General features: G+C 45.2%; 1 protein-coding gene across 5 annotated transcripts in view; it reads left to right on the forward strand.

The window, feature by feature from the left end:
• The window catches only part of slc12a6 (solute carrier family 12 member 6), a 64,383-nt gene that overhangs the window by 36,573 nt on the left and 6,481 nt on the right, over window positions 1-21,329 (forward strand). For 3 of the 5 annotated variants that reach the window (XM_077227413.1, XM_077227414.1, XM_077227416.1), the window contains 11 exons: window positions 1-105; window positions 8,587-8,705; window positions 10,350-10,448; window positions 10,534-10,653; window positions 11,086-11,190; window positions 12,848-13,016; window positions 13,962-14,157; window positions 15,934-16,103; window positions 17,753-17,884; window positions 20,812-20,919; window positions 21,012-21,035. The exon at window positions 1-105 is cut by the window's left edge and continues 70 nt beyond it. In XM_077227413.1, the coding sequence (XP_077083528.1) occupies window positions 1-105; window positions 8,587-8,705; window positions 10,350-10,448; window positions 10,534-10,653; window positions 11,086-11,190; window positions 12,848-13,016; window positions 13,962-14,157; window positions 15,934-16,103; window positions 17,753-17,884; window positions 20,812-20,919; window positions 21,012-21,035 (1,347 nt within the window). Of the gene's footprint in view, window positions 106-8,586; window positions 8,706-10,349; window positions 10,449-10,533; window positions 10,654-11,085; window positions 11,191-12,847; window positions 13,017-13,961; window positions 14,158-15,933; window positions 16,104-17,752; window positions 17,967-20,811; window positions 20,920-21,011; window positions 21,036-21,329 lie in introns of those variants that run through there. The other 2 variants (XM_077227415.1, XM_077227418.1) reach the window with 2 other exon arrangements.

Genomic DNA, 21,329 nt, shown 5'->3' on the forward strand with positions numbered 1-21,329 from the left:
ATTGGCTCGTTCTTCTCCACGTGCGGCGCTGGCCTCCAATCACTGACCGGCGCTCCTCGACTCCTGCAGGCCATCGCTAAAGACAACATCATTCCCTTCCTGAGGGTGAGACTACACACACACATGTGCACACCCGAGACGCTACACCTACCTGAGATGCCACACACACCAGAGACGCCACACGCTACACACACACACACACACACACACATACACACACCTGAGACGCCACACGCACCCGAGACGCTATACATACCTGAGATGCCACACACACCTGAGACGCTACACACACACACACACACGCACCAGAGACGCCACACGCTACACACACACACACATACACACTCCTGAGACGCCACACCCACCCGAGACGCTACACATACCTGATAGAACACACACCCGAGATGCTACACATACCTGAGATGCCACACACACCTGAGACGCCACACGCTACACACACACACACACACACACACACACACACACACACATACCTGGGACGCCACACACACACACACATACCTGGGACGCCACACGCTACACACACACACACACCTGAGACGCCACACGCTACACACACACACACACACACACCCACACACCTGAGACGCCACACACACACCTGAGAGAACACACACCCGAGACGCTACACACACACACCCGAGTGTGTGTTTGGTGTTTGTGCAGGTATTCAGTGTGTGTTCAGTGTGTGTATTTGGTGTGTGTTCAGTGTGTGTGTTTGTGCAGGTGTTCAGTGTGTGTATTTGGTGTGTGTTCAGTGTGTGTGTTTATGCAGGTGTTAGTGTGTGTGCAGGTGTTCAATGTTTGTGCGCAGGTGTTCAGTGTGTGTATTTGGTGTGTGTTCAGTGTGTGTGTTTATGCAGGTGTTGTGTGTGTGCAGGTGTTCAGTGTGTGTGTGCAGGTGTTCAATGTGTGTGTTGTGTGTGTGTGTGTGTGTGTGTGTGTGTGTGTGTGTGTGTGTGTGTGTGTGTGTGTGTGTGTGTGCGCGCAGGTGTTCTGTGTGTGTGTGTGCAGGTGTTCAGTGTGTGTTGTGTGTGTGTGCAGGGAATCTGGTGGTCGGCACGCTCTCCTGGCCGTCGCCGTGGGTGATTGTGATTGGCTCGTTCTTCTCCACGTGCGGCGCTGGCCTCCAATCACTGACCGGTCACTCAGGTCACTGCACCAGATTCCCTGTTCAGTGTGTTGTGTGTGTGTGCAGGTGTTCAGTGTGTGTGTGTGTGTGTGTGTGCAGGTGTTCAGTGTGTGTGTGTGTGTGTGTGTGTGTGTGTGTGTGTGTGTGTGTGTGTGTTCAGTGTGTGTGTTCAGTGTGTGTGTTCAGTGTGTGTGTGTGTGTGTGCAGGTGTTCAGTGTGTGTCTGTGTGTTTGTGTGCAGGTTTTCAGTGTGTGTCTGTGTGTTTGTGTGCAGGTGTTCAGTGTGAGTTGTGTGTGTGCAGGTGTTCAGTGTGTGTCTGTGTGTGTGCAGGTGTTCAGTGTGTGTCTGTGTGTTTGTGTGCAGGTGTTCAGTGTGTGTTGTGTTTGTGTGCAGGTGTTCAGTGTGTGTGTGTGTGTGTGTGCAGGTGTTCAGTGTGTGTCTGTGTGTGTGCAGGTGTTCAGTGTGTGTCTGTGTGTGTGCAGGTGTTCAGTGTGTGTCTGTGTGTTTGTGTGCAGGTGTTCAGTGTGTGTATTTGGTGTGTGTTCAGTGTGTGTGTTTATGCAGGTGTTGTGTGTGTGCAGGTGTTCAGTGTGAGTTGTGTGTGTGCAGGTGTTCAGTGTGTGTGTGTGTGTGTGTGTGTGCAGGTGTTCAGTGTGTGTGTGTGTGTGTGTGTGTGTGTGTGTTCAGTGTGTGTGTTCAGTGTGTGTGTGTGTGTGTGTGCAGGTGTTCAGTGTGTGTCTGTGTGTTTGTGTGCAGGTGTTCAGTGTGTGTTGTGTTTGTGTGCAGGTTTTCAGTGTGTGTCTGTGTGTTTGTGTGCAGGTGTTCAGTGTGAGTTGTGTGTGTGCAGGTGTTCAGTGTGTGTCTGTGTGTTTGTGTGCAGGTGTTCAGTGTGTGTTGTGTTTGTGTGCAGGTGTTCAGTGTGTGTGTGTGTGTGTGTGCAGGTGTTCAGTGTGTGTCTGTGTGTGTGCAGGTGTTCAGTGTGTGTCTGTGTGTTTGTGCGCAGGTGTTCAGTGTGTGTATTTGGTGTGTGTTCAGTGTGTGTGTTTATGCAGGTGTTGTGTGTGTGCAGCTGTTCAGTGTGTGTGTGCAGGTGTTCAATGTGTGTGTTGTGTGTGTGTGTGTGTGTGTGTGTGTGTGTGTGTGTGTGTGTGTGTGTGTGTGTGCGCGCAGGTGTTCTGTGTGTGTGTGTGCAGGTGTTCAGTGTGTGTTGTGTGTGTGTGCAGGGAATCTGGTGGTCGGCACGCTCTCCTGGCCGTCGCCGTGGGTGATTGTGATTGGCTCGTTCTTCTCCACGTGCGGCGCTGGCCTCCAATCACTGACCGGTCACTCAGGTCACTGCACCAGATTCCCTGTTCAGTGTGTTGTGTGTGTGTGCAGGTGTTCAGTGTGTGTGTGTGTGTGTGTGTGCAGGTGTTCAGTGTGTGTGTGTGTGTGTGTGTGTGTGTGTGTGTGTGTGTGTTCAGTGTGTGTGTTCAGTGTGTGTGTTCAGTGTGTGTGTGTGCAGGTGTTCAGTGTGTGTCTGTGTGTTTGTGTGCAGGTGTTCAGTGTGTGTTGTGTTTGTGTGCAGGTTTTCAGTGTGTGTCTGTGTGTTTGTGTGCAGGTGTTCAGTGTGAGTTGTGTGTGTGCAGGTGTTCAGTGTGTGTCTGTGTGTGTGCAGGTGTTCAGTGTGTGTCTGTGTGTTTGTGTGCAGGTGTTCAGTGTGTGTTGTGTTTGTGTGCAGGTGTTCAGTGTGTGTGTGTGTGTGTGTGCGCAGGTGTTCAGTGTGTGTCTGTGTGTGTGCAGGTGTTCAGTGTGTGTCTGTGTGTGTGCAGGTGTTCAGTGTGTGTCTGTGTGTTTGTGTGCAGGTGTTCAGTGTGTGTGTGTGTGTGTGCAGGTGTTCAGTGTGAGTTGTGTGTGTGCAGGTGTTCAGTGTGTGTTGTGTTTGTGTGCAGGTTTTCAGTGTGTGTCTGTGTGTTTGTGTGCAGGTTTTCAGTGTGTGTCTGTGTGTTTGTGTGCAGGTGTTCAGTGTGAGTTGTGTGTGTGTGTGTGTGTGTGTGTGTGTGTGTGTGTGTGTGTGTGTGTGTTCAGTGTGTGTGTTCAGTGTGTGTGTTCAGTGTGTGTGTGTGTGTGTGTGCAGGTGTTCAGTGTGTGTCTGTGTGTTTGTGTGCAGGTGTTCAGTGTGTGTTGTGTTTGTGTGCAGGTGTTCAGTGTGTGTTGTGTTTGTGTGCAGGTTTTCAGTGTGTGTCTGTGTGTTTGTGTGCAGGTGTTCAGTGTGAGTTGTGTGTGTGCAGGTGTTCAGTGTGTGTTTGTGTGCAGGTGTTCAGTGTGTGTTGTGTTTGTGTGCAGGTGTTCAGTGTGTGTGTGTGTGTGTGTGCAGGTGTTCAGTGTGTGTCTGTGTGTGTGCAGGTGTTCAGTGTGTGTCTGTGTGTGTGCAGGTGTTCAGTGTGTGTCTGTGTGTTTGTGCGCAGGTGTTCAGTGTGTGTATTTGGTGTGTGTTCAGTGTGTGTGTTTATGCAGGTGTTGTGTGTGTGCAGCTGTTCAGTGTGTGTGTGCAGGTGTTCAATGTGTGTGTTGTGTGTGTGTGTGTGTGTGTGTGTGTGTGTGTGTGTGTGTGTGTGTGTGCGCGCAGGTGTTCTGTGTGTGTGTGTGCAGGTGTTCAGTGTGTGTTGTGTGTGTGTGCAGGGAATCTGGTGGTCGGCACGCTCTCCTGGCCGTCGCCGTGGGTGATTGTGATTGGCTCGTTCTTCTCCACGTGCGGCGCTGGCCTCCAATCACTGACCGGTCACTCAGGTCACTGCACCAGATTCCCTGTTCAGTGTGTTGTGTGTGTGTGCAGGTGTTCAGTGTGTGTGTGTGTGTGTGTGTGCAGGTGTTCAGTGTGTGTGTGTGTGTGTGTGTGTGTGTGTGTGTGTGTGTTCAGTGTGTGTGTTCAGTGTGTGTGTTCAGTGTGTGTGTGTGTGTGTGCAGGTGTTCAGTGTGTGTCTGTGTGTTTGTGTGCAGGTGTTCAGTGTGAGTTGTGTGTGTGCAGGTGTTCAGTGTGTGTCTGTGTGTTTGTGTGCAGGTGTTCAGTGTGAGTTGTGTGTGTGCAGGTGTTCAGTGTGTGTCTGTGTGTTTGTGTGCAGGTGTTCAGTGTGTGTTGTGTGTGTGTGCAGGGAATCTGGTGGTCGGCACGCTCTCCTGGCCGTCGCCGTGGGTGATTGTGATTGGCTCGTTCTTCTCCACGTGCGGCGCTGGCCTCCAATCACTGACCGGTCACTCAGGTCACTGCACCAGATTCCCTGTTCAGTGTGTTGTGTGTGTGTGCAGGTGTTCAGTGTGTGTGTGTGTGTGTGTGTGCAGGTGTTCAGTGTGTGTGTGTGTGTGTGTGTGTGTGTGTGTGTGTGTGTGTTCAGTGTGTGTGTTCAGTGTGTGTGTTCAGTGTGTGTGTGTGTGTGTGCAGGTGTTCAGTGTGTGTCTGTGTGTTTGTGTGCAGGTGTTCAGTGTGAGTTGTGTGTGTGCAGGTGTTCAGTGTGTGTCTGTGTGTTTGTGTGCAGGTGTTCAGTGTGTGTTGTGTTTGTGTGCAGGTGTTCAGTGTGTGTGTGTGTGTGTGTGCAGGTGTTCAGTGTGTGTCTGTGTGTGTGCAGGTGTTCAGTGTGTGTCTGTGTGTGTGCAGGTGTTCAGTGTGTGTCTGTGTGTTTGTGCGCAGGTGTTCAGTGTGTGTATTTGGTGTGTGTTCAGTGTGTGTGTTTATGCAGGTGTTGTGTGTGTGCAGCTGTTCAGTGTGTGTGTGCAGGTGTTCAATGTGTGTGTTGTGTGTGTGTGTGTGTGTGTGTGTGTGTGTGTGTGTGTGTGTGTGTGTGTGTGCGCGCAGGTGTTCTGTGTGTGTGTGTGCAGGTGTTCAGTGTGTGTTGTGTGTGTGTGCAGGGAATCTGGTGGTCGGCACGCTCTCCTGGCCGTCGCCGTGGGTGATTGTGATTGGCTCGTTCTTCTCCACGTGCGGCGCTGGCCTCCAATCACTGACCGGTCACTCAGGTCACTGCACCAGATTCCCTGTTCAGTGTGTTGTGTGTGTGTGCAGGTGTTCAGTGTGTGTGTGTGTGTGTGTGTGCAGGTGTTCAGTGTGTGTGTGTGTGTGTGTGTGTGTGTGTGTGTGTGTGTGTTCAGTGTGTGTGTTCAGTGTGTGTGTTCAGTGTGTGTGTGTGTGTGTGTGTGTGTGTGTGTGTGTGTGTGTGTGTGTGTGTGTGTGTGTGTGTTCAGTGTGTGTGTTCAGTGTGTGTGTTCAGTGTGTTGTGTGTGTGTGCAGGTGTTCAGTGTGTGTGTGTGTGTGTGTGTGTGTGTGTGCAGGTGTTCAGTGTGTGTGTGTGTGTGTGTGTGTGTGTGTGTGTGTGTGTTCAGTGTGTGTGTTCAGTGTGTGTGTTCAGTGTGTTGTGTGTGTGTGCAGGTGTTCAGTGTGTGTTCAGTGTGTGTGTGTGTGCAGGTGTTCAGTGTGTGTGTGTGTGTGTGTGTGTGTGTGTGTGTGTGTGTGTGTGTGTGTGTGTTCAGTGTGTGTGTTCAGTGTGTGTCTGTGTGTTTGTGTGCAGGTGTTCAGTGTGTGTTGTGTTTGTGTGCAGGTTTTCAGTGTGTGTCTGTGTGTTTGTGTGCAGGTGTTCAGTGTGAGTTGTGTGTGTGCAGGTGTTCAGTGTGTGTCTGTGTGTTTGTGTGCAGGTGTTCAGTGTGTGTTGTGTTTGTGTGCAGGTGTTCAGTGTGTGTGTGTGTGTGTGTGCGCAGGTGTTCAGTGTGTGTCTGTGTGTGTGCAGGTGTTCAGTGTGTGTCTGTGTGTGTGCAGGTGTTCAGTGTGTGTCTGTGTGTTTGTGTGCAGGTGTTCAGTGTGTGTCTGTGTGTTTGTGTGCAGGTGTTCAGTGTGTGTGTGTGTGTGTGCAGGTGTTCAGTGTGAGTTGTGTGTGTGCAGGTGTTCAGTGTGTGTTGTGTTTGTGTGCAGGTTTTCAGTGTGTGTCTGTGTGTTTGTGTGCAGGTTTTCAGTGTGTGTCTGTGTGTTTGTGTGCAGGTGTTCAGTGTGAGTTGTGTGTGTGCAGGTGTTCAGTGTGTGTCTGTGTGTTTGTGTGCAGGTGTTCAGTGTGTGTCTGTGTGTTTGTGTGCAGGTGTTCAGTGTGAGTTGTGTGTGTGCAGGTGTTCAGTGTGTGTCTGTGTGTTTGTGTGCAGGTGTTCAGTGTGTGTTGTGTTTGTGTGCAGGTTTTCAGTGTGTGTCTGTGTGTTTGTGTGCAGGTGTTCAGTGTGTGTCTGTGTGTGTGCAGGTGTTCAGTGTGTGTCTGTGTGTTTGTGTGCAGGTGTTCAGTGTGTGTTGTGTTTGTGTGCAGGTGTTCAGTGTGTGTGTGTGTGTGTGTGCGCAGGTGTTCAGTGTGTGTCTGTGTGTGTGCAGGTGTTCAGTGTGTGTCTGTGTGTGTGCAGGTGTTCAGTGTGTGTCTGTGTGTTTGTGTGCAGGTGTTCAGTGTGTGTCTGTGTGTTTGTGTGCAGGTGTTCAGTGTGTGTGTGTGTGTGTGCAGGTGTTCAGTGTGAGTTGTGTGTGTGCAGGTGTTCAGTGTGTGTTGTGTTTGTGTGCAGGTTTTCAGTGTGTGTCTGTGTGTTTGTGTGCAGGTTTTCAGTGTGTGTCTGTGTGTTTGTGTGCAGGTGTTCAGTGTGAGTTGTGTGTGTGCAGGTGTTCAGTGTGTGTCTGTGTGTTTGTGTGCAGGTGTTCAGTGTGAGTTGTGTGTGTGTGCTAGGCCTGTAGCGATACACTAATCTCACGATACGATTCGATATAATTCGATACACTTACATCATTTTCTGAAAGATTTTTGGTGACATCTTGTGAGTCTTCCATTTAACTGGATTGAATTATTTGAACTGAAAACTAAAAACTTGATTTACACAATATATGTTTCTGACTGGACAAGTTTAAGTTATTCATTCAAGAGCTGTGAGTGATTTTGTGTGATTTCTGTGCAGGTGTTCAGTGTGTGTTGTGTGTGCAGGTGTTCGGTGTGTGTGCAGGTGTTCGGTGTGTGTGCAGGTGTTCGGTGTGTGTGCAGGTGTTCAGTGTGTTGTGTGTGTGCAGGTGTTCGGTGTGTGCAGGTGTTTAGTGTGTTGTGTGTGTGCAGGTGTTCAGTGTGTTGTGTGTGTGCAGGTGTTTAGTGTGTTGTGTGTGTGCAGGTGTTCAGTGTGTTGTGTGTGTGCAGGTGTTTAGTGTGTTGTGTGTGTGCAGGTGTGCAGTGTGTTGTGTGTGTGCAGGTGTGCAGTGTGTTGTGTGTGTGCAGGTGTTCGGTGTGTGCAGGTGTTCAGTGTGTTGTGTGTGTGCAGGTGTTCAGTGTGTGCAGGTGTTTAGTGTGTCTGTGTGTTGTGTGTGTGCAGGTGTTCAGTGTGTTGTGTGTGTGCAGGTGTTCAGTGTTTGCAGGTGTTTAGTGTGTCTGTGTGTTGTGTGTGTGCAGGTGTTCAGTGTGTTGTGTGTGTGCAGGTGTTCAGTGTTTGCAGGTGTTGAGTGTGTGTGTGTGTTGTGTGTGTGCAGGTGTTCAGTGTGTTGTGTGTGTGCAGGTGTTCGGTGTGTGCAGGTGTTCAGTGTGTTGTGTGTGTGCAGGTGTTCAGTGTTTGCAGGTGTTTAGTGTGTCTGTGTGTTGTGTGTGTGCATGTGTTCAGTGTGTTGTGTGTGTGCAGGTGTTCAGTGTTTGCAGGTGTTGAGTGTGTGTGTGTGTTGAGTGTGTGTGTGTGTTGTGTGTGTGCAGGTGTTCAGTGTGTGCAGGTGTTCAGTGTGTTGTGTGTGTGCAGGTGTTCAGTGTGTGTGTGTGTTGTGTGTGTGCAGGTGTTCAGTGTGTTGTGTGTGTGCAGGTGTTCAGTGTTTGCAGGTGTTGAGTGTGTGTGTGTGTGTTGTGTGTGTGCAGGTGTTCAGTGTGTGCAGGTGTTCAGTGTGTGTGTGTGTGTTGTGTGTGTGCAGGTGTTCAGTGTGTTGTGTGTGTGCAGGTGTTCAGTGTTTGCAGGTGTTGAGTGTGTGTTTGTGTTGTGTGTGTGCAGGTGTTTAGTGTGTCTGTGTGTTGTGTGTGTGCAGGTGTTCAGTGTGTGCAGGTGTTTAGTGTGTCTGTGTGTTGTGTGTGTGCAGGTGTTCAGTGTGTTGTGTGTGTGCAGGTGTTCAGTGTGTGTGTGTGTGTTGTGTGTGTGCAGGTGTTCAGTGTGTTGTGTGTGTGCAAGTGTTCAGTGTGTGCAGGTGTTCAGTGTGTGTGTGTGTTGTGTGTGTGCAGGTGTTCAGTGTGTGCAGGTGTTCAGTGTGTGTGTGTGTTGTGTGTGTGCAGGTGTTCAGTGTGTGCAGGTGTTCAGTGTGTGCAGGTGTTCAGTGTGTTGTGTGTGTGCAGGTGTTCAGTGTGTGCAGGTGTTCAGTGTGTGTGTGTGTTGTGTGTGTGCAGGTGTTCAGTGTGTGCAGGTGTTCAGTGTGTGTGTGTGTTGTGTGTGTGCAGGTGTTCGGTCATGGGAAGGCTAATGGAGAACCCACATGGGCTCTTCTTCTGACTGCGGTTCTGGCTGAACTGGGGATCCTGATCGCGTCGCTGGACCTCGTCGCTCCAATACTCTCCATGTAAGTCATTCATACACTATTATTAGCGTATGATCCTATTGTAATTGTTGGCATTCATGAAATTTGGCACACTGACAGAGGACAGGCTGATCATGAACCACAGCAACTGTGGAGTCTCTATCTCAACCCCTCTAGCGCCACCAACTGTGCAAAGTTGCACTCACGTTTATGCTAATAATGTTTAAGGGGTAGAAACAAACTTTTTTCCCTCTGATTTGGCTCCAGATAATTCAATTCCACCCTGTTATTATTATTCATGAAAACTGAACCAGATCATCTTCAGACAAAAGAGTTCAAGTTTCAAACTGTTCTCAAATAACGTACAAACAAATTCGATGAAGAGCGCTGCAAAATGAACTTGAGGCTATATCTTTGCAACGCTTTAGCATATTCTGGCCAAAGTTGGTGTGTGTTATGACAACCATGGCCTAAGGCTGCCTGCACAGTTTTGGCGCAGTGCCACCTAGTGGTCAGGAGAGACGAAAAATGGCTCTTTTTGCTTATAACTGCTGAACGGTTTGGCCATAAATCACAAAAGCGGTTTCTTTAGATTTGATGAAACATGCCGAGTTGAACGATACCCAATTCCCCCATATTGGCCATTTTGGGTGTTGGCCATTTTTGGTGTCGCCCATTTTGAATTTTGCCGTAAAACAGTATGTTTTGCTAACGCATTTGTGTATCGTTACGAAACTCGGTATGTGTCTTCAACACAATGCCCTGAAGCTACTCAAAAAGTACCGTGTGGTCAAAAGAAATGAAATAATGAATGTGTCTTTAATTGCTCATTGTTGCAGTTGGTCTGATGCTCACAGCCATGATGGCGTGGGGATGCACCGATTGACCAGTCATAAATTGTAACCGGGCGGTTTTTGTTTCTAACGCGCGATCGGCCACCGATTTAAAAAAAACAACGTATTTTTTTCGGCCGATTTTTCCGGAAGTCGTCCGCGTGCGCAGACTACTGTGGAATCATTCACGAAAGTGTCATTGGTCGCTGACGCTGCACTAGCGTAGACCGAGAACGTTTGTGTGTTCAGCTCAGCTTCTCACGTGTTGATGTGAAACGAAACAGACTAACATGTGACGAAGCTGAAACGCTTTTTTTTTCTGTAAAGAAGAACTTGCATGCACTTTTGAAAAGCTAGAAGTAAACGTCAGTTCTGTATAGGATGATCATTTTCATAATTACATTGACTTAATTTGATTTAAAAAGCACCCGCTGTAGCAGCTCTGTTTTACTCGTTGCACTAATCAAACATTATTTGATTTAACATTTTAGAATAATTAATTGGTTTTGGTTATGTTTAGTTCCACTGGTAAATACCTTTTTTCTTTACACCGAATTTAAAAACAAAAACAAATGCTGATTAAATAGCCGAACGTGTTGAATGTGTAGTGAACTGTGCCGTTAATTTCAGATGGTTACAGTTATTGTTTTTAACAGTTTGGCCTGTTAAATACCAAATAAACATCTTGTTTATGTATATATTCTGATATTCTTTCTTGTTTGATGCTTAAAGAAAAAACAACAACACCAACGACACAGAAACCGGTCTCGGAATCGGCCATGGTCCGTGCATCACTAATGTAATTGTAATTGTTTTTCATTGATTTGATGTGTGTGTGTGTGTGTGTCGGCAGGTTTTTCCTGATGTGTTATCTGTTCGTGAACCTGGCCTGCGCTCTGCAGACGCTGCTCAGAACGCCCAACTGGAGACCGCGGTTCTCATACTACCACTGGTGCGACACACACACACACACACATTCAGGTCATCATACACACACTCCGCAGGCATCTGTTGATGTCATTTCCTGTCGCCCTCAGGACGTTGTCGTTTCTGGGGATGGTGATCTGTCTGGCTCTCATGTTCATATCGTCATGGTACTACGCGATCGTCGCCATGGTGATAGCCGGAATGATCTACAAGTACATTGAGTACCACGGGTATGTTGTGTGTGAGTTACATGTGTGTGTGCGCTTGTGGTGCCTGTGAGTGCTTTGCGAGAGTGTGTGTGTGTGTCTGATTGTGTGTGAGTGTTTAGGTGTGTGTGTGTAATTGTGAGTTTGTGAGTGTGAGTGTCTGATTGTGTGTGTGTGTGTGTGTGTGTGTGTGTGTGTGCGCTTGTGGTGCCTGTGAGTGCTTTGCGAGAGTGTGTGTGTGTCTGATTGTGTGTGAGTGTTTAGGTGTGTGTGTGTAATTGTGAGTTTGTGAGTGTGTGTGTCTGATTGTGTGTGTGTGTGTGTGTCTGATTGTGTGTGTGTGTGTGTGTGTGTGTGTGTGTGTGTCTGATTGTGTGTGTGTGTGTGTGTGTGTGTGTGTGTGTGTGTGTGTGTGTGTGTGTGTGTGTGTGTGTGTGTGTGTGTGTGTGTGTTCAGGGCAGAGAAGGAGTGGGGCGACGGCATCAGAGGTCTGTCTCTCAGCGCAGCTCGCTTCGCTCTGCTCAGGCTGGAGGAAGGACCGCCACACACCAAAAACTGGAGGTACACACACACACACACACACCATCAATGATGCATTTTGTTGGATATCACAACCAATAAAGCCACAGTAGGACCGTTGAGCAACCGATAGCAGTGCTTTATTACTGAATGAATCTGCGTTTTAAACAAATCAGTTTAAAGAATGATTCAATGACTCATGAAATCTACAGTAGAGGATGGATGCTATATTATAAATATGCATTTTAACTCTTCGGGGTCGCCGATCACGCCGGCGTGATCAATTTACATGACCAGTTTAAGACGTCGAAGCATAAAAACAAAGTCACGTTGAGCGCTGCCGTCCACTTCTGTCGAAAGTGCTGGCTTGAAATTCAATTTTACTTTTTGTTTTGTGTTGATAGACCAAGTAAAAACGGAGATATGATCATTTAAAATTTATATAAAAAAATACTGACGCTTTAGTAAAAGAGCGCAAGATGGGATGCGACAGGCGTTGCATTTATTCTAATAACTTCGTCGGTTTTTGTCATAAAACAAAACAGAGAAAAATGTGTGAATCTGCTGACTCTGCTATTCAGGCTGCACATTTTAGGGAATGGAGGAGGAGCCAACTGAGCTAAGACGCAAAATTGAAAGGCAGAGGATTTACGGAGTTGATAAAGATAGACATATATACGTTATATATATAGAGAGAGATTATTGCTAGTTTTTGGAAGAGTTTGAGTAGATTTTGAGAGTAGTTTAGGAGTAGTGTAGATAGTTTAGGTAGTTTAGGAGTAGTTTAGGTAGTTTAGGAGTAGATTTAGCTAAACTGTTTTGAGGAGAGGCACAGATAAAAAATAAAAATAAAAAACACCTGATATTTGTTGTAAATAGTTGTATGTATAATTTGATTTTGTGTTCATTTTACCTTTTGTATGGTATATTTGCACTATTGAGGAACCCCTCTTACTCAAGGAATGAAATCCCTGTAATGTAGATATCTGTGTAATTGTACATGAAGTGTTTTGTAGAGTTTCTAAGCAAAAAGGAAAAGAAAAAACGCCTATTGCCACACCTGCTTTTTGCTGCATATAGTTTAATTTTATCTCAATTTTAAATTTTTTATGTTGTATTTGCACTATTTGCGAACCCTCATACTCTGGGAATGCAAGGCCTTAAATATAGCTCTCTGAATAATTGTGTGCACAACATTTTTTAAAAAGTGGCTGAGCTAAAAAGAAAGAAAAAAAGCCTATGGCTACACACGCTTTTTTTTGTAAATCATATTTTTTTTGTATATAGGTTGATTATATCTGAATTGTACCTGTATATGTTGACATTTACAACTTGTGTTTACATTTTAAACCTTTTAAAATGCTTCATTGAGCATGTTTGTGTTTTTTGTAGTAGAAAAGCTATAATTTTTCTATTCGGATTTTGTGTTTTTTGTGTGATTTTGGGTCCAGTATGTCGATAGAGTACATCAAAGTGAAAAACTAATTGTCTGATCATATAGGTGATGTTGTGCTGAAAAAAATTATACCAAACATTGGTATGGTAAACATTTTTTTATGTTGCAAAATTTAAAAAAAATAAAAGTACTCAAAAACGGCCAAAATAGCCCAAGACTCCGAAGGGTTAATGGTGGGAGATGAGACTTCCTAAAATTAAAGGAACATGTTTCACTCATAATATGTGTTTGTGTCTGGCTCAGGCCGCAGCTGCTGGTGTTGCTGAAGCTCGACGAAGACGCTCACGTCAAATCTCCACGTCTGCTGACGTTCGCGTCTCAGCTGAAAGCAGGGAAAGGCCTGACCATCGTGGGAACCGTCATCCCGGGGAACTTCCTGCAGACCTACGGCGAGGCTCTGGCCGCGGAGCAGGTTAGTTCACGCTAATCAGAGTTTGTCACGTGGAGAACTGTGAACAAATCTTACAGAGGACCTATACTGCTTTTTCCCATGTTCATCTTTCCTTAGTGTGACTGTTTCTGAACTCCTGAAACTTTCTTCCGGGAACGAACACGTCACAATATTCCTCATTTAAATAATGAATACGCAGAATAAAGGGGCGTGGCCTGGTTGAGTTAGTTAGTAAACTGTGCATTGCATTAAGCAAAAAAATAAATAACTCATTTGTGTTAACCCCCAAAAAACGTATTTGCATTAAGCCAAAAAAACTCTTTTTCGTTAACCCCAAAAACCTTATTTGTAGTCTTGAGTTTCTTCCGGGAACGAACACGTCACAGTATTCCTCATTATAATAATTAATGCGCAGAATAAAGGGGCGGGGCCTGGTTGAGTTAGTTAGTAGTGTTAAACTGGCGGTTATGGTAAGGGGCGGGACATTTCCCAAACACACTAGAAGCGCTCGACCAATCACAACACACTGCTCTAGCCGACCAATCAGAGCACAGTGTGCTTTTCAGAAGGAGGGGCTTCATAGAGACAGGAAGTAAACAGAGCGTTACTGACAGACTGGGACGAGAGGGGCCGCAACAATGGAGAATATGAGGAAAATAATCAACATTCAAGCAGGAAAACCTGATCTAGTAGAGCCAGAAACACAAGACTTATCTTTATCTTATCATGTGGGTTGTGTGACCCAAATTAATTGACCTAAATAAATTTTTAGCTAACTTTGATTTTGTATATATATACATTTCTGAAATGTATAACTTAGACAGTTATGTCTATTAACTGACCTCTAATGTGGACTCATGCACTTTCTGTAATGATGTGTATTGTTAAACACACTATACAAATAAACGTGAATTGAATTGAAGTCCAGGATGTAAACGTGAGCAAACGTCTCTGTGTTCCTCTCAGACTCTCAGGCATCTGATGGAGAAGGAGCGCGTCAAGGGTTTCGTCCACTGCATCGTGGCCCAGAAGCCCCGCGAGGGCATCAGTCACATGATCCAGTCCAGCGGGTTGGGTGGCATGAGGCACAACACTGTGGTCATGGGCTGGCCACTCGCCTGGAGGCAGAGCGAAGACCCGCAGAGCTGGAAAACCTTCATCAGTGAGAGTCTTCCCATCACACCTGTTGCTGAACACTAAAAAGAGCTTGTTTTCCATGGTCGTTTATCGGCAAGCTCCAAAACGAACAATAAAACACTGTAAAAATAGTTAAAACCTGCTGTAGTACAGACCAAAAACAACATCAAGACTTTAAAAAACGCCCATAAAATAGGCTTTCTTTTCCCGCAAAGAAAATCTCGATTCTTGTTATCTTTTGGGTTCTCTTTGGGTCTCCCGCAGAGCTGGAAAACCTTCATCAGTGCTTGTCTTCCCATCACACCCGCACACGCCTGGGGAATTCACCTATTTAGCACACGCTTTCATCCAAAGCGACTTACAAATGAGGAGAGCAGCAGAAGCAGTGAAACTAACAATAGGACAACAATATGCAAGTGCTGTGACCCTTCCCAGTTTAATCTAACGTGTACATGTACTTATTTTATAGATAGATAGATAGATATAGATTAGAAAAGAAGAGGTGTTAGTATTAATGGATCAAGTGTTTCTTCAGCCATTTCTTGAAAATGGCCACAGACTCGAGTTGAGTTTAGTCGAGAATTTACCTTCAATGGCCATGTTTACATGCACAACGATTGATGAATCCGAACGTAGCGTTTACACGAACGCTAAACGTGATCGGGTTGATGTGCACATTTATATGTCACTAGCTTCAAATCGGAATATATATATATGTTAGGGCTGGGTATTGACACAAATTTCACAATTCGATTTTGATTCCGATTCGATTCAATATTGGTTGTTTTGGATATCAGGTACAATACATGGCAAATTTTCTCAAGGAAAACAAATCGCTTAACCAATGCTGTAAACTATCGGAGTCTAATATAATATTGAAGGGTAAAAATTAACTGATTTGTAGCTATACAAACACTTAAATTACACTTTTATTTATTTTTATAAGAAGAAAGTAATATGAATTATAAACATTTTAATGGTGGCTGCCATGATTCAAACATGCATTAAATATTAAAGAACATTAAAAATTACAATTAATATAATTATAATAATATAATTAAAATTATAACGAATATATTCTCCTCCCTAGAGTTAATTTTTCTAGCCGACTAACGATTTTATGGTCACGTGTTTTTTCTGAGGTAAATGTGACGTTACATGACATTGTTTACTAGTTGTTTAACTGACGTCTTTCCACGGTTGAAACACTGATTGAGCGACTCCATGTGACTCATGATACTTGATCTTTTAACTCACTTTCAGATGCTCATTCATGTTTATTTGGCGCTGTAACTGGTATTATTAAGGCGGAAGAGAAGATCATGTGAGGCGATCTCACGCCACAGCGCCAAAACGGTATTTATGTTTTTGAATTTGAATTTTGTAAGAAAATGGACGTAATTTGAAATTTGAGACTTTATTTCATATCAATAGTAACAAAGCACAAAGATTATTGCGATTTATTGGGTGGGACGCGCGCTACAATGTTTCCACTCATTCATCAAATAAAAACAGGATGACTAATCGATCCTTGAGAATTAAGAATCGATATTGGTTCGTAAAAATGAGAATTAATATTGAGAAATCGATATTTTTTACCCAGCCCTAATATATGTATAGAGGACGTTCTCTCACTCTCTCGCCCGTCTCTCTCCTGGTTTAGACACGCAGGTTTCTGACCAATCAGAGCAAAGCAGCTCTCAGAGAGGCGGGGCTTAGAGAGACTGAAGCGTTTCAGACACTGAGTCTGTGATGAGTGTTTTTGAGGACGTTCTCTCAGTCTCTCTCTCTCCTGGTTTAGACACGGTGCGCGTCACCACGACGGCTCATCTGGCTCTACTGGTGCCCAAAAACATCTCTCTGTTCCCGAGCAACAGCGAGCCGTGCACCGAGGGCTTCATCGACGTGTGGTGGATCGTCCATGACGGAGGGATGCTGATGCTTCTGCCGTTCCTGCTCAGACAACACAAGGTGTGTGTGTCGTGTTTCTATATCCTGTTTTACAAGACAAATACTTAAACCTCTTTATTCTTTATCCCTGAAGTGCCACTAGTCTCTCCCCTGTGAAGGCCTCCTTCCCTTCACCTCTGCACAGATAAAACGTTGATTAAAAAACATGGATACGTGGAAGCGATAAATAATTCAGTATTATACATTTTTAAGGCCAGACAAGTAGTTTGTTGAGGGTTGGTTTGTAAAGAAAGTCTACATGCCTGCGCACATATATATATTCAAACGCGCATACTTACAGACTAAACACGTGATACGCATGTGCATGCCGTCTGCGTTTTCACAGGTTTGCGTTTTTGAAGTTTACGCGGAGATAATAACTTTTTTATTTTTATTTTTTTATTTTATTATTATTCAATGCTGTTGTTCTGCCATTGAGCGGCCGGAGCACGTTAAAGGTTTTCTTTTAGAACAGTGTCGTGTTAGCGGCCGCTACGTTAATAACTAATGATTGTTGCGCTGAAGTGAATCAATCAAAACTAACTTTAGCTGGACAATAACTTTATTCTAGAGCTGCTGTAAAGCCTAAATAGTCTGTTACTGTAATCTCCTATTATCACTGTAAAGCTGCTTTGAAACATCTATATTGTAAAAAACGCTATATAAATGGTGACTTGACTTGACATTAGTTATGAACACCTGCTGTTAACAAGCAGAACTTCTATGCTAACTTGCATCGTAGCTTCCGAGTCAATAGGTGTCATCATCGTACAGTCTAAATTCATGCGTACCAAGTTTATTAGATCCATGTTTTACTTGCTGTTACTTTCTAACACTGAACTTTACACCTGACGAACGCTCACCAGTAAAACTCCCACATAATCAATAAGCCAATCAATCAAAACTAACTTTAGCTGGACAATAACTTTATTCTAGAGCTGCTGTAAAGCCAAAACAATCTCTGTTACTTTTAATTTCCTATGATCACTGTAAAGATAGCAATCTATATTGTTAAATGCGCTGTATTTATCAAGATGCATTAACTTGAGATGCAAATGTGAACAAAATCTGCGAATGATTTATGAAAACTTCTGAGTCCATTGGCAGATATTTGTTCCGGTTTAATCATAATCAATTTCACACAAAAAACAAGACTTCATATTCATGTAATTTTGTATGTCCAGTTAATGCAAATGTCTTGAAAGTTAAAAAATTGAATAAATCTGCCAGTGAGTTATGAAAACTTCCCTTTGAATTAACTCTATTTTGCTGAGTCCATTCAACTTCAACTTTTATTTATTTATATAGCACATTTAATAGCAACGTTGTTGCCCCAAAGTGCTTCACAGTTACAATTATAACATACACGTATGACAACATTTACCAAGCCTAGCAAATGAAGGCATGACTACACACTCTTAGACACACACACACACACACACACACACACACACACACTCACACAACTGTATAGAGAGAGAAAAACTAAATAAACAAGTTATCACTTCAATAAACAGAAATACCCTTAACTAAAAGCTGTTAGGAGCTTGCCGGATAATGATATATTTGTTCCAGTTTAATCTTAAACTCACTTCATTTTGGTCAATTTCACAGAAAACAAAGACTTCATGTAATTTTGTGTCTGTAGTAAATGCAAATGTTTGTGTCAGGTGTGGCGTAAATGCTCCATGCGCATCTTCACCGTGGCTCAGATGGAAGACAACTCCATCCAGATGAAGAAAGACCTGGCCACATTCCTGTACCACCTGCGCATCGACGCGTACGTGGAGGTCGTCGAGATGGTGAACACTTCTGCTTTTATAATTATGCATAATTACATGCAACTAACCTAAAGCAAACCCCGACTCTAACTCTAACCCTATAGTGAGTACAAGTAGTTATGTTTTAATACACAGTACATCATTACACTGTAACATGGACACCTTTAAATTAAGTGTAACCAATATTTTGAATGGATAATGTTGGTATTTTGATTACATAAACTCTTTGCCGAACGTCACAGGAAGAAAGACTTTAAACACATTTAGTAGATTTAAATAGTGTCTTTAGGGTTGGGTATCATTTGCATTTTTACAATTTCGATTGTGTTTATCGATTCCTAATTTAGATTCCAATAAGGTAAAAAAACAACAACCTAGATATCATTCACATTTTGACTTATTGCAAAACGTTTAATTTGTAGCTGAATATCATGAACAGAAATCAACAGCTAAAGAACTCTCATGGTGCGTTCACACCGGACGCGAATAGAGCGTCTAGTGCGAATGATTTCTATGTTAAGTCAATGCAAAGACGCGTTACACGTGTAAAAAATTCCCGAGTTGAAAAATCTGAACTTCTGCGTCAAATTCGCGCCGCGTTAACCAATCAGGAGTCAGCTTGCTGCTGTCACGTGGTGAAGTAAATATTTTACCACATAAAAACTTGATTTTTACCGATTTTTAAAAATCAAAACTTGATTTTTACCGCCTGCCTCGAGCAAATTTTCAGGCAGCTCAACTGGAACGAGGTCGGCATCAAGATCAACGGCCGCTGGCTCAATCACCTGCGCTTTGCCGATGACATCGTGCTAATAGGCTGTTCGGCAGTCGATGTACAGCAGCGGCTCGACCAGCTCAACCAGGCTGGCGCTCGGATCGGCCTCAAAATCAATCTGGCCAAAACCAAGTGGATGCGCAACGACCAGGTGGCAGACACCACCCTTCACGTCGGCCGGCACCAGCTCCAGCAAGTCGATAGCTATATCTACTTGGGCCAGGAGCTAACCACCGACCACAGGATTGGTCGAGAACTGGCACGACGACGCCGAGCCGCCTGGGTCAGCTTTGGCTCAATTGCCGAGACGGCCACCAACAGAGCCATTGACCCGGACATCAGGGCCGCCCTATTCAACAGCACCGTCCTGCCGGCCATGCTTTACGGGTCTGAGACCTGGACAACGACGGCGGCCGCCGACCGGCAAAAGCTGGCCGCGACTGAACGCGCAATCGAGCGCCGCATGATCGGGGTTAAACAGATCGACCACGTCCGCAACGAGCAGCTGCGGGCCATGACCAGGGTGGCCGACGCGGTGGACTTGGCCAACAAGGCCAAGAAGCGCTGGGCCGGGCACCTGATGCGGCGGACGGACGAAAGATGGACGCGCGAAGTCACTGTCTGGTTGCCGATCGACATCAAGCGGCCACGCGGACGCCCTGCAACACAATGGCGCGACTCGCTACGACAAGATCTGGGACACAATTGGATGGGGCTCGCCCAGGACCGACAGACCTGGGCAGATCGTTGTGGTCTGCGCTGACCATCTTTGGCTGGCGAAGACAGACCGATTCTGGATTCTGGATTTATTCCATATCTAATCTAGATTATATGAAACATCATTATTATTCTAATGTAAAGAGAACCAACATACTTCAGCGCAAGAACATCGTGTCTGTGTTGTGTGAGGGGAAAAAAAACACAGGACAGTTTAATCACTTTTGTAGTAGCCTAGGCTGGGCCATTTATCATCAAAACAAAAATAAATGACAGATTAGGTGGGTGAGGGCGAGGGCGAGGGTGATCGTCGCTCCGATGCGGGACAGCAGGTCATTGAACTGGGCGCGGGACAGGCGGAAGTACCGCTGATAGCGGCCGTCATCCAGGCCCAGCTCCTGGAGCAACTGGTGAACTGGGTTCGCCTCCGAAGGGTCTAGTGGACACAAATACGGCGATGATGATCCCTTCGCCGCTGTTCTGCTCTCCAGAGCAAACACAGAGCGGTGACTCTCAATAAATGACCCATCAACAACAGACATCTTGTAAAAAGTTGGCTGCCAACGGGGTTCGAAACTTTTGAAACTTTCGCCTCTGACGCACGTGACGCGCGTAAATCTCGCTTCAAACTTTTGTTTTTTACGCGCATCAGTTTCACTCTTGTCGCGCGAATGAACACAAACGGTACTGATCCACTTTTGCGACACGACTGAAGCGTGGTGTCGCACGCCTCTCCACATTTGTAAGTTGATGGGCGTTCCTCAAGTTTACCGCTATGGGCGTGGTTTTGACCCAGCGGTCAGTCTAGAACAAAGGCCCCTCGAGAGTCTACTTCTATTGGATAGACGCGTCGCGTTTGACGGATTAATTTGCATAAAGATGGGCATCGGCCAGCTTTTTAATGCGCAGCATTTTTCCAAATGAAGCGCCGCCTTCCCGGGATGCTTTGCGGGAGTTAAAGTCGCGTGACGTCACCCATAGGAATAAAGCGGAGTGCGGCGCGACTGCAGTGTCGCATGGACAAGTGGATCAGTACCGAAAGTGGTCAAGCGTCAAACTAGACGCGAATTTGACGCGCTATTCGTGTCCGGTGTTTAACGCACAGTTAGAGGAGCGTTTGCCTGTGGTTTAAAAACACCATAGAAGAACAACTAGCCGAACTAATGTAAACTTCAAGCATTATTAAAGACAAGTAAACACTCAAATCAAAAAAACAACAAATAGATACAACCGAACAAAGATACGATTGAAATAAACGGTGTTTTAAGTTTTTAGGTATTCCGGTTCAGAAACTGTAATCAAATGTGAAATAACACTTTATAAATAAAATATACATCACAAATATAGTTGCAAAAGTTATTCAGTGAAGAACGAGAACTCTGATTAACATGGAAAAGATAGCATTATCGCGCGTCACGGTGTGTGAAGGTCGTTAAAGGTTGTGTGTGTCTTTCAGCACGACAGTGACATCAGCGCGTACACGTACGAGAGGACTCTGATGATGGAGCAGAGATCGCAGATGCTGAGGCAGATGCGTCTCTCCAAGTCCGACCGAGAGAGGGAGGTGAGCGAAGAGTTTGTGTGTGTGTGTGTGTGTGTATATGAAATGCTCACTTCATCTGCTCATGTGTGCTTTCACCTGGACTCGATCTGAAGAGAGTTCGCTGGAGCTTTGATGACGTGAGTTCAAGCTTTCGTTCAGCTCTAGTGAGGTTCAGACGTAGCCTGTGTTTTAAGAGGAAGAGTGTGTGTTCGTGTCTAGTAGGGGTGTGCGTTATATATCGTGATTGTTTTTTAACAGTGTGCGATCTGACATGATCAAGTGTGTCACGCACTTCACTAAAACACACCTAGAGAGCGCTCACATACACTGTGAGCATTGCGTAATTTACATCCAGTAAAATGCATTTATAATGCCCTCAGTATTCAAGATAAAGGGCAAAAATATATCTGGATATCTTTTATATTTATATA

The sequence above is a fragment of the Siphateles boraxobius genome, unplaced genomic scaffold, assembly GCF_051911475.1.
Source record: "Siphateles boraxobius isolate OS27281-9 unplaced genomic scaffold, OSU_SipBor_1 130, whole genome shotgun sequence".
In the NCBI taxonomy this organism is placed as follows: domain Eukaryota; kingdom Metazoa; phylum Chordata; class Actinopteri; order Cypriniformes; family Leuciscidae; genus Siphateles; species Siphateles boraxobius.